This window comes from Hyperoodon ampullatus (genome assembly GCF_949752795.1).
Source record: "Hyperoodon ampullatus genome assembly, chromosome: 17".
NCBI lineage: Eukaryota > Metazoa > Chordata > Mammalia > Artiodactyla > Ziphiidae > Hyperoodon > Hyperoodon ampullatus.
In genome coordinates this window covers 60,114,748-60,130,125 of record NC_136930.1, presented here as the reverse complement: position 1 = coordinate 60,130,125, position 15,378 = coordinate 60,114,748, and the positions used below count along the sequence as shown (strand labels likewise).

Sequence of the window (15,378 nt, the reverse complement as noted above, 5' to 3'; positions counted from 1 at the left end):
TTTTGTCAATGTATGGTACTAAGATTCTAGAGACAAATGTATATTTTTTTGACCTGCATTGCACCTTGTATATTTACATGGCTTTAAAAAAAGAAAAATCCAGTTGAGTAAGGTCAAACCACAGAATATTTTGTGAGGTACAGATGAAGTGTGGAATAGAAGAACAAAATGTTTTCTCTAGTTTGACATTAGCTGCCTCCTCTTCCAAAACTTTGATAACGATATTGCTCCCGTAGGAGAGGCCAAAGTGCTGAAATTCTTCACATATTTTGTAAATTTATGTATTAGTGAAACACTGAAAACAGCCCACCCACGTGAGAGATATTGTCGGGTTCCCTCAGAGCTCAGCAGAATACTATATCATGCATGACCTGTTTTTGAAATGGGGTTTTGTGAAAAAACAGCAGAACACCTTTTTCTGGCTTCTTTTCCATTAACTGCTCTCACACTTGACACATTCCTTAGATTATCTCATCAGCTCCCATCATGGCAACCATATTCCCAAATCTCCATTCTTAGCTGGGGAGTATAGTTTTAAGCAACAGAATCAACTCTGGCTGAAGATATTAGGGTGCTTGCCTATCTCCCGGAGTTCACATAGCGAGGCTAGGAAGTTCAGCATCCAACCACATGGTGAAAGCTGTTCTAGAAGAAATGCCACCATTGCCATTGCTTAACAACCATCCACAGCCCACACAGCTGCCTCAGCTTGCACCTGTGACAGCTGGCACTGGCCGAGCTCTACCACTGCCACCGTTAAGAGTGGGGTGCCTCCATCACTGTACCTGCCAAAGGATGGATCCTGTACTCACCTACTTTCTCCCATTGCCTCCTTCAGAATTGCCATTTTGAGTGAGTGGCTTGGTGCCCTAGTGGTGAGGAAGGCTGAGAACTGGAATTCTGGCTTCTACTTTGGGGAAACTCAACTCAGAGTTTGGAAAACTTTCCAAGTACACAGGAAGGGTGTTCAAAAGATATTGAGCAAAGCGTGAAAATTCTTCTCTACTCTTTTAAGCAACAGACCATGCTTTACAAACGTCCTACTAAATGGAACATAATGACTAAGACACAAGCCTTGCAGTTAGGTGAACTTGGGTTCCAGTTCTAGCTTTGCCTCTTACTAACTGGGAGATTGGACAAACCTAGCCCTTCTGAGGCACAATCTTCTCATCTGTGATGTAGACACATTAATACCATTCCCCTCATAGGACGGTGGTAAGGATAAAAGGAGGAAAGTGAACTCGTTTGATGGTGGAGTTTACATCCCCACAGGACAAATACTCACCCTCATTTTGAATATTATTACTGCCGTATTTTACCTCTTTCTTTAGTGTTGTCTTTTTCACAGAAGACTATTTTTTTTCTAGTGAATTGTTTCACTAACGACATATCGCAGAAGGTATGCAAGCATTCATTTTCTTCAACTTTTTTTCTAGTATTTATTTTCTGATTACATTTCAAAAAGATTTTAGGAATTGTAGAAAAGCAGAAAAGTAGAAATAAAAATGCCTCGGAATTCCACTATCTAGGGATAGCCACTGTTAAAGGTCTGCCATGTATTTGTCTGTCGGGAAATTTTTTATCGACCACCAGAGTCACAGATTTGTGGAACAGTAAACAACCATGTGGTTTGCGTTCCCCTTGATTCCCTGTAGATCTGCAAGTCCACAGGCCACCTTCCTACTCACCACCTTCGTCTGTGTTTTCTCCAGCCTCACATCGGAGGGGAAAGGTCACTTGAAACCTTCGTTGCCAGGTTGCAAGTTATGTTTTATTTATTAATATTGTGTTAGGAGGCTTCAGTTTTGTGTGTCAGCCTTGTGTTTCTAAACAGGGGAAGTAGGGGATGCTGGGAAATATTATCTGGCTCCGTGAGAGCCTTTGAGAGAGTGAGAGGGGAAGAAAATGACTCTTTTAGTGTGAGGTTTGCCAAATGATCTCTGAGAAGCTGTGATATCATTCATAGGCCTTGCCAAGCTGCATGGAAACGGCTCATCTTGGCAGACATCTAGAGTGAGCATATAATTCCTTGGGGTTGGTATGGGCCTTTATCAGAAATAGTTCCATAGGCAGTATTTACATAACTGTGGTGGAGTGTGAGAATAAACACAGCTGTGGCATTGCCCTAAATATTTCTATTCAGTAGGGAATTAAAAGAGAACTTTATCGCTGAATAAAGATAAACACAATTCGTCAAGCAGTGGTCAGTTCAACTGGGGAACAAAACAGGAGTTAGAAAAGACTGGCCTGCTGAAAATAGCTCCAATCAGCCAGCCTGACTTTATTGCTCCTTCCCTCCCTCCCTCCCTCCTCCTCCCCCAGTTCCAGAAATGTAGGAATCATCAGCTCTCAAAGAAGTTGTCTAGATTTTTTTTTTTTTTACACCAAGGAGGAAGTGGAAGCCCCTCAGTCTGTTTACTGCGTATAGACCTACTGTGAGCCAGCATGCTTCCGGGTGCTTTATCTATGCGTCTCATTTTAGAAGGCTTCCCTTTTTTTTCGGGTTATAGAATTGAATGTGAGTAGGAGTAAGATTATTTTGCCAAGGAGAAGATTTTTTAATACCAACATGTGTTGGAATGGAAGCAGGATTGCCACAGCTTTAAGTGGTCTGCATCTTACAAGTTCCTTTAAGCATTCACATATATATAGGGTGCTGGCAATATTCTCTTTCTTGTTCTGGTAGTGGTTAAATGGGTGTTTGCTTTGTAATAAAACACTGAGCTATACAAAATAAAACCATGGTAAAATACCGTGTTTTAACTGAACAGAGGATAGCAGCTGATTTTTCCAAGTTTCTCTATAATAATTTCATTTTCAGTTTCTTAAATTTCAAAACATTATTCGTTTACAAGAAGATGTGCATGTATATAAATGTAAGTAACAAGTAGCACATATATAACATAAACATAAATAGTAATAGAAACCCAGGAAAAATTAACTTTAAATATTTTATGAAGACCATCTTGAAGACAGGAAGAAAAAGTAGTTAAGGACTCTTTTCTTTGAAAGTGACAGACATTCAACTTCAAACTACTTAAATGAAAAAGGGAAACCAGGAAGTTCAAGGGGGTGACTCCAACTACAGGCATGGGTGGATGCAGTGACTCACATGATGTCATGAAAAATCTGTCTTGGCTTTAAGCATCCATATATTTTAAACATTAGTGCAGTCCCAGTTCAACTGTGCACAGGAAGATAGTTCCATGGTTTATTAGTTTACTAGGACTGCCATAACAAAATGAGCACAAACTGAAAGCTTAAAAGAAAAGAATTTTATATATTCTCTCTCAGTTTTGGAGGCCAGAAGTGTGAAATCAAGGAATTGTCAGGGTTGGTTCCTTCCCGAGGCTGTGAGGGAGAAACCATTCCAGGCCATCCTTGGCATTCCTTGGCCTTGTGATGCTTCATTCCAATCTCTGCTTGCATCATCACCAGGCCTTCTTCTCTGTGTATCTGTATATCTTTTTTGTCTCTTATACTGACACTCTCATTGGATTTAGGACCCATCCTAATCCAGTGAGTAGATTAATAAAATAAGCATCTCATTATCATCCTTACTTTCATTACTTCTGCAAAGATTCTATTTTCAAATCAGTCACATTTGAGTTTCTGGATAGGCATGCATTGGGGGAGATACTATTCAACCATCTACACATGGTGAGCTTCTTGGGGGCAGGAACCATGCATTCTACTTTTCTCTGCAGCACCCAACACACATGTGAGTGTCTGGAAGACTCACAAATACTCACAGCATATTTTTTGCGTGCATGTGTAAAGAAATCACTGCATGTTCCCAACTCCATTTTGTAACCCAAGAGATTTACTGGGATTTTCTGTTTTAATAGGCATGACTGTCTCTTTACTAATAGTGTAGCTAAGAGAGAGCTAACTTGCTTATATGTGCCCATGGGTCCAGATAATATAAAAGCATTGCATCCACTAATATAGTTTCTTTTTCCAGTAACTGAGCCAACAATACAGTCTTAAAATGCCAAAAGCTTAAATGACAACTGCTAACATCAGGATTTACCAGTCACGAAGCACATTCACAGTTATTATCTCATTTGGGTCCTTAGTAATAACCCCGTGAAGGTTATTATTATCACTTTCATTATAATCATCATTATCACTTTCATCATCATCATCATCATCATCCCTGTTTTATAGGAATAAAGAAACTCAAGGCTCATAGAAACTGTGACCTATTTGTGATCTGTGTTTGATTCAGGACTTGTAGTTGTGTTTGAAAAGTACACAGCTCAAACTGGCTTCTGCAAAAGGGGAACATGGAAGAAAATACAAGGATATGCTCAGTGTCAGGTACGGCTGGATCCAGGTCTCTCATCTTTCAGCTCTGCTTTCCTCTGTATTGGTTTCATCTGCAGGCAGACCACCCCTCTTGATGGCCAGATGGCCATCAGCAGATCCATGATTATAACTGTTCCCTCTGTATATATGATGAGAGAAAAACATCATCTTAACAATGACTCCTGAAGAAATCCTGGGCCTGGAACTCCTTGGCCAAATTGCATCACACCTACAACCTTTAACCCATCAAGCCCCCAAATCACATAGACTGAGAATGGAGGTAAAGCCTGTTACCAGAAAAGGGGGCAGTAGAAACTGAGCAGACAGAATCACAGATGTCCATAGGAAGCATAGTTTACAAATGACAGAGCTTGGGCTTTGGGACAATGTTGTTTTAACCAACAGGCCAGTCCGGCTCCTCCCCCTCCTCCCTCCCCCCTCCTCCCTCCTCCCTCCTCCCTCCTCCTCTTCTGTTCAAATACAGTGAATACACAGTGGGTACACATGGAACAAAATTCAGAAAATACAGAGTTATAGAGTGAAAGTTTCCCTTCTTAACTGAGTGGGTTTGCTGATTCATTTTGGTTCTAACATTCTGCAAGGATTGATTGTGTTCTCAGTTGCTGTTGGCATTTGTATTCAGGCAGGCCAATAAGGCAATTTTTATAACGTGGCTGTGTTTTTATGTGGCTTGGAAACATATTTTGGTACTATCTCTATTGTGAAGATATGGCTTCGATTACAGAAATTGGCTTTGGGGGACTATTGTACCTCTTCTGTTATTAAATGTGTATATGCTTATGTCTCCATATGTAAAATCTAGCATAGAACTATTTTTTTTGAAATAAAAACTTTTTTTAATTTTTTAAAACAGAGAAAGTTTCCCTTCTTATCTTGTCCTGTCACTCAATTTCCCTCCTAACTGAACCTACCTGTACACCTCTCCAGGCATAGTCTCCACATTTACAAACATTTATATGGATCATTTTTACATTAATGATATGATACTGCTCTCACTGTCTGCCCTGTGCATTTTTCACTTCCACTGTATCAGGCATTTTTTGGTTCTCTGACTCTCACGACTTCAGCCACCCAACCACAGTGCCATTTTTACACACCACTTAGTTATTTTTCCACCCCTGAGTTTTTCTTATTTTCCTTTTCTTTCTCCTCCATCCCGGCCACCTCCCCTCTTCCTACTTTATTTCCTCATCTTTATCTCTCCTTTACAAATGGATGAGGTAATTGTTGCAGTTGAAAATGCCTTTTTAAAGAATGAGTTACCTGAAATATTTGACCCTACAAAATGGTTCTTTTGGGGTAGTTTGTCAGCAAAATACTTCAGTAAGATGAAACCATTCCACATCTCTTTTCACCCCCAGAGTCACTGGTTAGCTCAGGCAGTTCAGAAAGCAAGAGGACTTCAACAGATAGTTGTAGCTCTAGTTATGGCTAAAACTCAACATAAACCTCATAAAGTCCTTTTAGGTGGAATAAATTAGGTATATGGGATAAGGGATAATGTAGAATCAGGTTTGCCCCAAATCTTCCAGTATCTCTCAAGAAACTCATGCATCTCTCCCCAAAGTTATTTTTTTCCATCCCAAGATGTTAGAAATAGCCCTTGTATAACTTTTTAGTTTCTCCTGGGGCTTGCATTTTTCAAGTCCAAGTACTCTGAAAAAGAGTCTCAGGGCCCACCCTGGAGGACTCTTCCTTGCCTCATGGGACCACTACCATCTTCTTGTACGCAAATTTGGGAAGACTCTTCATTGTAAACCAGAATGCAAACCAGAATTGATCAAGATTAGCTTGGTACTGTGATATCCCATGCATACGTTATCTCATTTTTGTCTTTTCAATGATCTTGAGAGGCAAGACTGAGCCATCTTACGGATAAGAAAATTGAAGCTTAGGGAGGTTAAGGAACTTGGCTCACAGCCAACAAGTTTTAAAGTCAGCCTGGACCCCAAAATCTATATGCTTAACAGCTACCTCCTGACACATGTGGTTTTGAATTGTTTTCTTTAAAAATGGGCTACTGAAAAAACTACTGCACAGCCAGCCCAGGAATAGGATTTCTTTCTCTCCTTATACTCCAAGACATGTATTGCACCTGGTACATTTACATTTTGGCAAAATAAGATTAAATGACAAATTAAGCCAAAGTGTGCGTGTTTGAGATTTGTGCTAGGTAGTGTGATAAGTAACCATATATATACATAGTCACTCCATGACCTTGACCTGAATCTTGAGTTGTCTTTCGGAAGTTCTGGGGACTTTCGTGCTACCAGCTACTTATTGTTTGCTTTAGCGTGTAGAGTACATTGGTATTAAAAGGAAAGGTTGGTACTCTTCTTCCTCCTTCCCCTTTGGGTTTAGGGAGAAGTGAATGTGGATCACTGAATTTTTTCATTTATTCATTGCACAAATAATTGACATCATTTCTGTGCCAGACGAGCCAACAATTCTTCATCCACTATCATTTTATGGTGATTTCATGCTGCTCCCATATGCTGTCAGTGAAAGGCTCTTTCTCATCCCCCTGTTGACACTGACCCCTCTCTTGAGTCACATTCTGTCTCTTTATAGAATCTGTAAAGCTGACAAAGCTGCAGCTTTGTCAGAAAGAATGGTCTTCCTCTTCACTCAAATCTGTAAGCCCTTCCTAGGCTGTTGATTCACAACCCCACACACTCACCCTTTACATTCAGGACAGACTCTCTAGAACCTTGCTTCATCCAAGGCTTCTCTGTGGTGGTTTTAAGATATGTCCCCAGGGCTTCCCTGGTGGCGCAGTGGTTGAGAGTCCGCCTGCCGATGCAGGGGGCGCGGGTTCGTGCCCCGGTCTGGGAGGATCCCACATGCCGCGGAGCGGCTGGGCCCGTGAGCCATGGCTGCTGAGCCTGCGCTCCAGAGCCTGTGCTCCGCAAGGGGAGAGGCCACAGCAGTGAGAGGCCCGCCTACCGCAAAAAAAAAAAAAAAAAAAAAAAAAGATATGTCCCCAAATTCTTTGATTCTCTTCCCTTTAAGAAGTGAAGCCTAACTCTTCCTCGCGACTGTGCATTGGACTTAGTGCCTTACTTCCAACACAAAGAATGAATCAGACATATAGACACTAATATGTATAAAATAGATAACTAATAAGAACCTGCTGTATAAAAATAAATAAATAAAATAAAATTCAAATCAAAAAGAAAGAAAAAGAATGAATGAATCAGAACTGATGGTATATGACTTTGGAGACCAGGGGATAAAAGGAATAGTAGTTTCTTCTTGCTGTCTGGGGGAAACCAGCTACCATGTCATGAAGACACTCAAGCAACTTTTGTGAGATAACAAAAGTGTGGAGTTGTTTTTTTTTTTTTTTTTTTTGATGTGGACTATTTTTTAAAGTCTTTTATTGAATTTGTTATAATATTGCTTCTGTTTTTTTTTTTTTTTTTGGTACGTGGGCCTCTCACTGTTGTGGCCTCTCTCGCCGCGGAGCACAGGCTCCAGATGCGCAGGTTCCGGACGCGCAGGCTCAGCGGCCATGGCCCATGGACCCAGCCGCTCCGCGGCACATGGGATCCTCCCAGACCGGGGCACGAACTCTTGTGCCCTGCATCAGCAGGCAGACTCCCAACCACTGCGCCACCAGGGAAGCCCCTTGCTTCTGTTTTATGTTTTGGTTTTTTGGCCCCGACGCATGTGGGATCTTAGCTCCCAGACCAGGGATGAAACCCACACCCCCTGCATTGGAAGGCGAAGTGTTAACCACTGGACTGCCAGGGAAGTCCCAAAAGTTTGGAGTCTTAAGCCACTTAGTTCTGGGGGAATTTGTTACTCAGCAGTGGATTACTAATACACTTTCCAAGAGCCCTCTGTTGTGTTGCCCTTCTGGTGACAATCCCCTATGGGCATAGCTCTTTGGGGGGTGGTTTGAGCTTGAGCTCAGAAAGGCCTGCCATGATCCTTAATCTATATAATTTGTGGAACATGTAAAACATTTACCCAGGCCTCAACCTCTAGAACTTCTTAATAGGTCTGGGATGGGGTCCAAACATCTGTATTTAATTAAATGATTAAAAAAAAAAAACTACTCAGGGGTTCCTGAAGAATACTTTTGATGGAGAACTTCTGCTGCTTTCTTTTTTTGACTATAAAAAGCCACAAGCCTCTCTATTCTGTGTCCTCTCTGTTCCTTCTTTGAGACTGATGGGGTGGGGTGAGGTCAGTTCACTTTTCAGTATGTTCACCTCAGCCACTGGGGACCCTGGCAAACAACCAAGCTCAATGTTTTTTTCTTATGACCCCATAGAGCACCCTTCTCAAACTTAAATTGCGTCAGATTTACCTGCAGGGGGATTGCTGGGCCTCACTCCCAGAATTCCTAATTCAGTGGGTCCAGGTACGAGTTGAGAATTTATATTTCTAATAAGTTCCCAGCTGATTCTGCTGCTGCTGGTCTGTGGTCACACTTTGAGAACCACCACTAAAAAGGCATAGGGGGGCTTCCCTGGTGGCGCAGTGGTTGAGAGTCCGCCTGCTGATGCAGGGGATGTGGGTTCGTGCCCCGGTCCGGGAAGATCCCACATGCCGCGGAGCGGCTGGGCCCGTGAGCCATGGCCACTGAGCCTGCGCGTCCGGAGCCTGTGATCTTGCAACGGGAGAGGCCACAACAGTGAGAGGCCCACGTACCACAAAAAAAAAAAAGGCATAGGACCTGGTATTTAAACTTTGCCTCAAAAACAGTCCAAGATCCTCCCTATAGGGCAGGCAACAGCAACAACAAATGAAAACAGACAAACAAAACCTCACCCATTTTGCCTGAAACAAGTCATCCATGGTGACAGAAATTCTGCTAGTGGTTATTTGAGGGGAAAATAACTGGAAAGGGAGTGTGAGGGGACTTCTGGGATACTTGTACTATTCTGTTTCTTCATCTGAATGTTGGTTACAGGAATGTGTTCCCTTTGTGAAAATACATTTACAATCTGTGCACTTTTCTATCTATATGTTATGCTTTAAAAGCTTACTTAAAAATTAATAGTAATGATAAATGCTGGGGAAAATGGGCCTCCTCTTCACTAGCCTGGACCTTTGTTTGCAGGCCAGCTTTCCTCTGGTTATGCTGGCAACCCAACAAAGAAATTATTCAGTCTTTCTTTTTTGCTGGCATCATTTTTGTATGCGTGTGTGTGTGTATGTGTGATACCTGGCTACTGGCTGCTTCCCAAACTGTCATTAAGAAAAAAAAAAAAATCCAGGTCTTCAAAGGAAAATATTCTAAGAGAAATATTTGCATGTTTTAAATTCCTAGAATGATGGGTATTGATAGAATAATTTGAAAAGCAAGTTGAGCTCTCAGTAATGTTTTTGGAGAATCCTAGTTTGTGTTTGGCTACTCAACTTTACTGAGGAGTAAGAACTTTGGGAGGGAAGGAAAACTCACCCTAGATTGACCACCCATTTCTTTGAAAAGTGCCTCAGAGGCATGAGAGTATTTTCTTCTGGGTAAGAACACATGTCACCTAAAAAATTCCCTGTTTCATCACATAAAACCTTTGAAGTCTTAGCGAGAAGTCTTGTTTTGCAAATTTCTTACCGAAAAAATCTGCTAATTATTGCTAAAACTTCCCTAGAGATATTCTACTTTTTAAATAATTCTTTTTCTATCATTTAAGTTTATGGGTAGAAAAGGTTTACTCACTCTAAAATGTTGGTTTCAAATGTAAATGAGGCCAGGTTACATTGGGACTTCTAATTTTCTGGTGATCTGCAAAACTGTTATTTTAAATTTAGGAGCTAAGTAGGACACTGTTGGGCATATTTGTTGGTGATGATGCCTTGAGACAGCTGTAGAAGACAATGGATGCTCCCTTATTGGATGTCATCCAGTCTAAAGGAGAGGCATTGTAATTCAGGATTTAAATTCATGGTCTTTTGAGCCTCAGCATCATGGGTTGAATCCCAGTATCACCAACTTTGTGGCCTTGAGTCAGTTCTTTCTCTGTCCCTCCAAACTTTAGTTTTGTTTTTTTTTTTAATCCCGTTAAATGAGGTAAATAATATCAGTCATAGGGATATTACAAAAATTATAAAAAATAGTATAAAAGGGTTTAAATTTTTGCCTGACACACATAGTAAATACTCAATTCATGTTAGCATAATTATTGAGGGATGAAGGGAAATTGATACATGGCTCATTTCATTTAGTTTTGAATTTCCCAATGCCTGTATCTTTCTAATGCAAACATGAGTGAAGAAATGTTATTTATTTGCATGTATACATACATGAATGAATAAATAAAATGTATGCTTTTCTCTCTGCAATAAAAATTATCTGTCTAAAAATTATAGGTGTGGAGAACAGGTTAATGGTTGCCAGGGACTTGGGATGGTGGAGGGGAGGACAGCACTTGTGACTGTGAGGGGTGAGTGGAGGGAGAGCTTTGTGGTGACGGAATGGTTCTGTACCTTGGTTGCAGTGGTGGTTACATGAATCTACCCATGCTAAAATGGCAGAGAACTATACGCTTGTGTTTTACCAACGTCAGTTTTCTGATTTTGATATCGTATTATAGTTATGTAAAATAGAAACATCGGAGTAAACTGGGTAAAGGGTATACTGAACCTCTCTGTCCTAATTTTGCAGTGCCATATAAATCTGTAAGTATTTCAAAACAAAAAGTTGAAAACTAAAAGGATCGGTCTAGAATTTCTGCCTTTTACCATAATTACAGTATGTAGATCTCACTCTGAATCTCAGGTGATCCCGTTGGAGTTCTGGCATAAACTTTGGTATTTGACTTTAAATATAACACTTTTGGGAATTCCCTGGTGGTCCAGTGGTTAGGACTCCGTGCTTCTACTGCCGGGGACCCAGGTTCGATCCCTGGTCAGAGAACTAAGATCCTGCAAGCTGCATAAAGCAGCCAAAAAATATAAATAAACAACACTTTTCGTGCATCTCTCTCCCCACTGTTACCCTTTCCTCAGCCAACTCACTCCTGCACTACACTTGTCCAAGTATTAAGTGGTAGGGAAATGAGCCACAGACAGGATTCTTAAAGAATGCAGTTTGGTCGTCTTTGATGCTAATTCAGAATTAACCCTAGCAGTAGGATTAAGCAAGTGGGTAGATATTTCAATCTACTTCCCACCAGCAGCAGCTAGGTTGTGAGTATATTGTTAAAATCCTCTGTGGATTGAGAGGTAAGGTAAATTAAGATCAGCTCACAGTTTGGAAATCTTAATATGATACTACTAAAAAGCCACTCAGCTGAGTAACAGGAAAACCAGACATCCTTAATTCAGGTGATTGGGTGGTTGGATAGCTAGGCCCCCAGTACCTCGACCAATGCCTGTGTACAGTCAATGTTTGTAGATGAATGAGTGAGTGAGTGAATGAATGAATGAATGATGGGGGCATTAAGGTAAACCATGGGAAACAAGTTAAAAGTAAGAGTAAAGAATTAGTTCAACTTAGCAGGGAGAGGCAATATAGAGGTAGGAGGTGGGGAAAAAGGTTATTACGGAATTATATGAACCCTCATCTGTGTGAAACTTTTGAAAATTGTAAAGTGCTATAAAGAATCTTTTATTCAATTGAAAAATAAATTCAAAAATCTTAATTGAAAAGCTAAAAATTAAAATAAAATGTATAATAGGAAAAGAAAATAAAGAATTAGTTCACCTTTGAGGCCCAGGACTTAGGAAGCATGATCTGCCAGAGAACCTTCCAACTCTTCTCTCTTTGCTTCTCCAGGCAACTTGAAATCCACTCTCCAGATGCTAAGCACACGGTGATCCTGAGAAGCAAGGACTCAGCCACTGCCCAGGCCTGGTTCAGTGCCATCCATTGCAACGTCAGTGACCTGCTCACCCGAGTAATCACCGAGGTCCGAGAGCAGCTGGGGAAGACGGGCATTGCTGGGAGCCAGGAGATCAGGCATCTTGGCTGGCTTGCAGAAAAGGTAAGGAAAACGTTCCCCCCGTCGTAGGCATTTTCCCCAGGCTTTCCCAGCACTTGCTGCAACCACTGAAGTCAGGTACCTCATTCCACAGGCTGATTCTCTCATTGGGATTTCTCGTCTGTCTCCAGCAGATTTTCCGTTGCATTATGCAGGGGCTGTGTGTTCAGCAACCTTGATTCCCCACAGACGGTCCAATATGTGGCAAAATGCAGGTGGTCACTAATTGTCTGTTGCATGGATGAATGAGTGAGAAAGTGACCGGACAGTTTGATTCTCATATGTACACAGGAAGGGCAGGGGAAATAACTCAGACTCACAACACAGCTGTCTCCTTGGGAAGTAAGGAAGTTGAAATTGTTGCTTAAAAGAGGGTTCGTGTGGGTTTTGATGGACCTGCTTGTTAACGTAGGTGCATTTACAAATAATAACAGCAAGGATTTCTTAAGCAGCTCCTCCATGCTGACTCTTATATATTATCTTTCAGTTGTATTCTTAAGCCAGCAGGCTCTGAATGTGTCGTCATTTATGAGCACCTATTTTGTGCTAGGCGCGGTGCTAAGCAGGAGTGGGGAGGGGTGTATAAAGATGAAAAAACGCTTACTGTCTTTCCCCAGGGAGGACAGCTGCTGTGGAAAGGACCTAGGGTCATGGTAACACTGTCACTCTGACTTCTCTTTGCAAGTGGTGTGATACGTTGAAGATAGTAAAACTCACTGCAGCAATCTCCTGGGAGTTAACCCTCCTCTTGATTTCAAAGGATCGAGCCTTTGCCATTGCCCTTACATCTGATTGCTGTCCCTTGAACTTGACCTTGAGTGCTCAGGAACACTAGGCTTTGGTGACAGTCTGACCTCCCAGTGACTCACATTCTAATAGGCGGTAAATGGGAATAGTGATTGTTGCAATAACAGCTTTCCTGCCAGTGAACCATGTCATCTGAGAAGACCCAGTCCAATGGCACTTGAAAATAATACTTGAACACAGCACTCGGCAGTTTTCCACTATTGTTCTTTGTTCGCATCAGTTCATGTGTGGGTCTCAGCCACAAAGTTCAACACAAAGTGGGCTCTTTGGTTTGGTATTGTCCCATTTCTCACAGGTTTCAAAGGACTAAAGGGACAGTGCAGGTTGTGGTGGCACCAAGATCATAATAAACAAAAACCACAGGTAGTCTCCCGTGACACCGTGTGTGGGGATTCCTGATGAAAACAACACTGCAGGTCTGGATGAAAACATTTTAGAAGTCGTTCTCTAACCCTCTCCACTTTTTACTCTCTCCAAATGTATGTGTTTTTATTAGGAGAAGTCTCATTAGTCAGGGATCTTTCCGTTGCAAGTGACAGAAAGCTCAACTCAGCTTGAGCATAAAAGGGGACCTACCACTTCTGATAACTACAGTGTCCAAGGGTAAGCTTCAGGCATGGTGGGATCCAGGGACTCACATAATAATAATAGACCTGCCTCTCCATCTCTTTGAACCCTGTCTACTTTGTTGGTTTGTACCCTAGCAAGCCCCCTTTTCCTTGACCTAAGAGTTCCAGGCTTGTGGGGGCGGTTTTGTTTTGATTTGTTTTTGTAACTGGCTATTTCAGTGAATAGAAACCTCTTTGCTCTCATAGTTCCCACAAAAGTCCTAAAATCAGCCTGATCCAAACCATGTGCCCCGTTTGTTGAAGGGAGGTGGTTCTCCAATGGAAAATTAGGCTGCTGTGCAAGGAAAAGACTGAATGGGTTCTGGGAAAGCAAAAACAATAGACATTCGCTATAGAAGGAAAAGGGGAGGCGTTGATTGGGATGAATAATGTCCTCACTTGGTTAGGGTCCGGAGTGGATGTGGAAGTGTACTGCATACTTTAGGATCCAGCAGGAGGTGGATGGCAAACTCAAAAGTGATGATTGGAAGGGATTTAACATAGCAATAATTTATAAGGTGTGGCTGAGGCAAGGAAAACCAGTAAGGGATGGAGAAGCACTCCAGAGCTCAACAGTTAGAGGTCACTACCATCCTTTAACCTGAAATAGCCAGGAACAGGAGCAGTTACCTGAAACTAGCAAGACTTGTAGCTATAGAAAAAGGCATCCATTAAGAGCTATGGTCTTCGGGAGAGAAACACAACCCCTGCCAATCCCTGCCTGCCATTCTCCTGCTGGTGTCTTCCATTGGCTGAGGCTGATTGGAAGCCAGAGGCAAGAGAGCCTCACTGATGCTCTGTTAGGGTCAGACTCCCAGGGCTCCGACCAGAGCAGAAAAGGATGGAGCATGGATCTAGAGGCAAAAGGAGGCTGTCCAACACACACATCCCTCTACCTTGCAAGTAACTGAGATGGTCTCAACTCTAGAAGGTACTTTTCTTTCATCTCTTTTAACACCAACTCCATTTAAAACCATTACTATCTGGATAGTTGAAAAATGATACTGTGTCATTGGTAGTGATATTGACATTTTTTCCAAAGGTTCCATTTTCTCACTTATAAATTGTCTGCTTATGTCTTTTGCTTATCCCAAATTATCAGTAGACACATTAAGCATTCCTGTGGAGCAGTCATAAAGGTGCATAAAAAGCTTTCTGCTTTTAGAATATTGTTATTCTTTTGATATAATTTCAGATCATCATTACAGATGTTTCTTTAAATTGTATTATGCACTTTATCCATAAGAGCAATCAATAATTAGTTATCATGGATAATTATCAGAGGCAAGGATGTCTTTTATTGCCTTCATCTTCAGAACTTCTTAAAAGATTACCATAGATCAAGTCCAAGGGAGCAAATGCAAACTGGAATTTTTTTGAATAAATATTTAATACTGAATCCTGGTGTGTAGACATATGAATGGTTTTTAGCAAAATGTTAGAATGAATGGCAAATCCTTAATACTGTGGTTTTCTTATATTATCACAAATATCAGAGAATTCACTTGGTATTTGTAAAGATATAAAGTATGATCCTATATATATTCAGCTGTAATTTATCTTAAATTGATATCCTTTGTCTTTTCCTATACTGTCAATCTTTGATTTTTTTGGATTAATAACAGTAGCTCTAGGACAAGGTTTGTACATATTATATTCAGTTTCAAGTTTTTAAAACTGGCATTTACATGAAC

The 15,378-nt window shown here is 41.2% G+C and overlaps 1 protein-coding gene across 1 annotated transcript in view; it reads left to right on the top strand.

Moving 5' to 3' along the window:
- The window catches only part of SNTB1 (syntrophin beta 1), a gene marked incomplete at both ends in the record, with an annotated part of 227,448 nt that overhangs the window by 128,302 nt on the left and 83,768 nt on the right, over nucleotides 1-15,378 (top strand). The window contains one exon of the mRNA XM_079722735.1: nucleotides 12,065-12,272. Coding sequence (XP_079578861.1) covers nucleotides 12,065-12,272 — 208 coding nt within the window. The remainder of the gene's footprint in view (nucleotides 1-12,064; nucleotides 12,273-15,378) is intronic.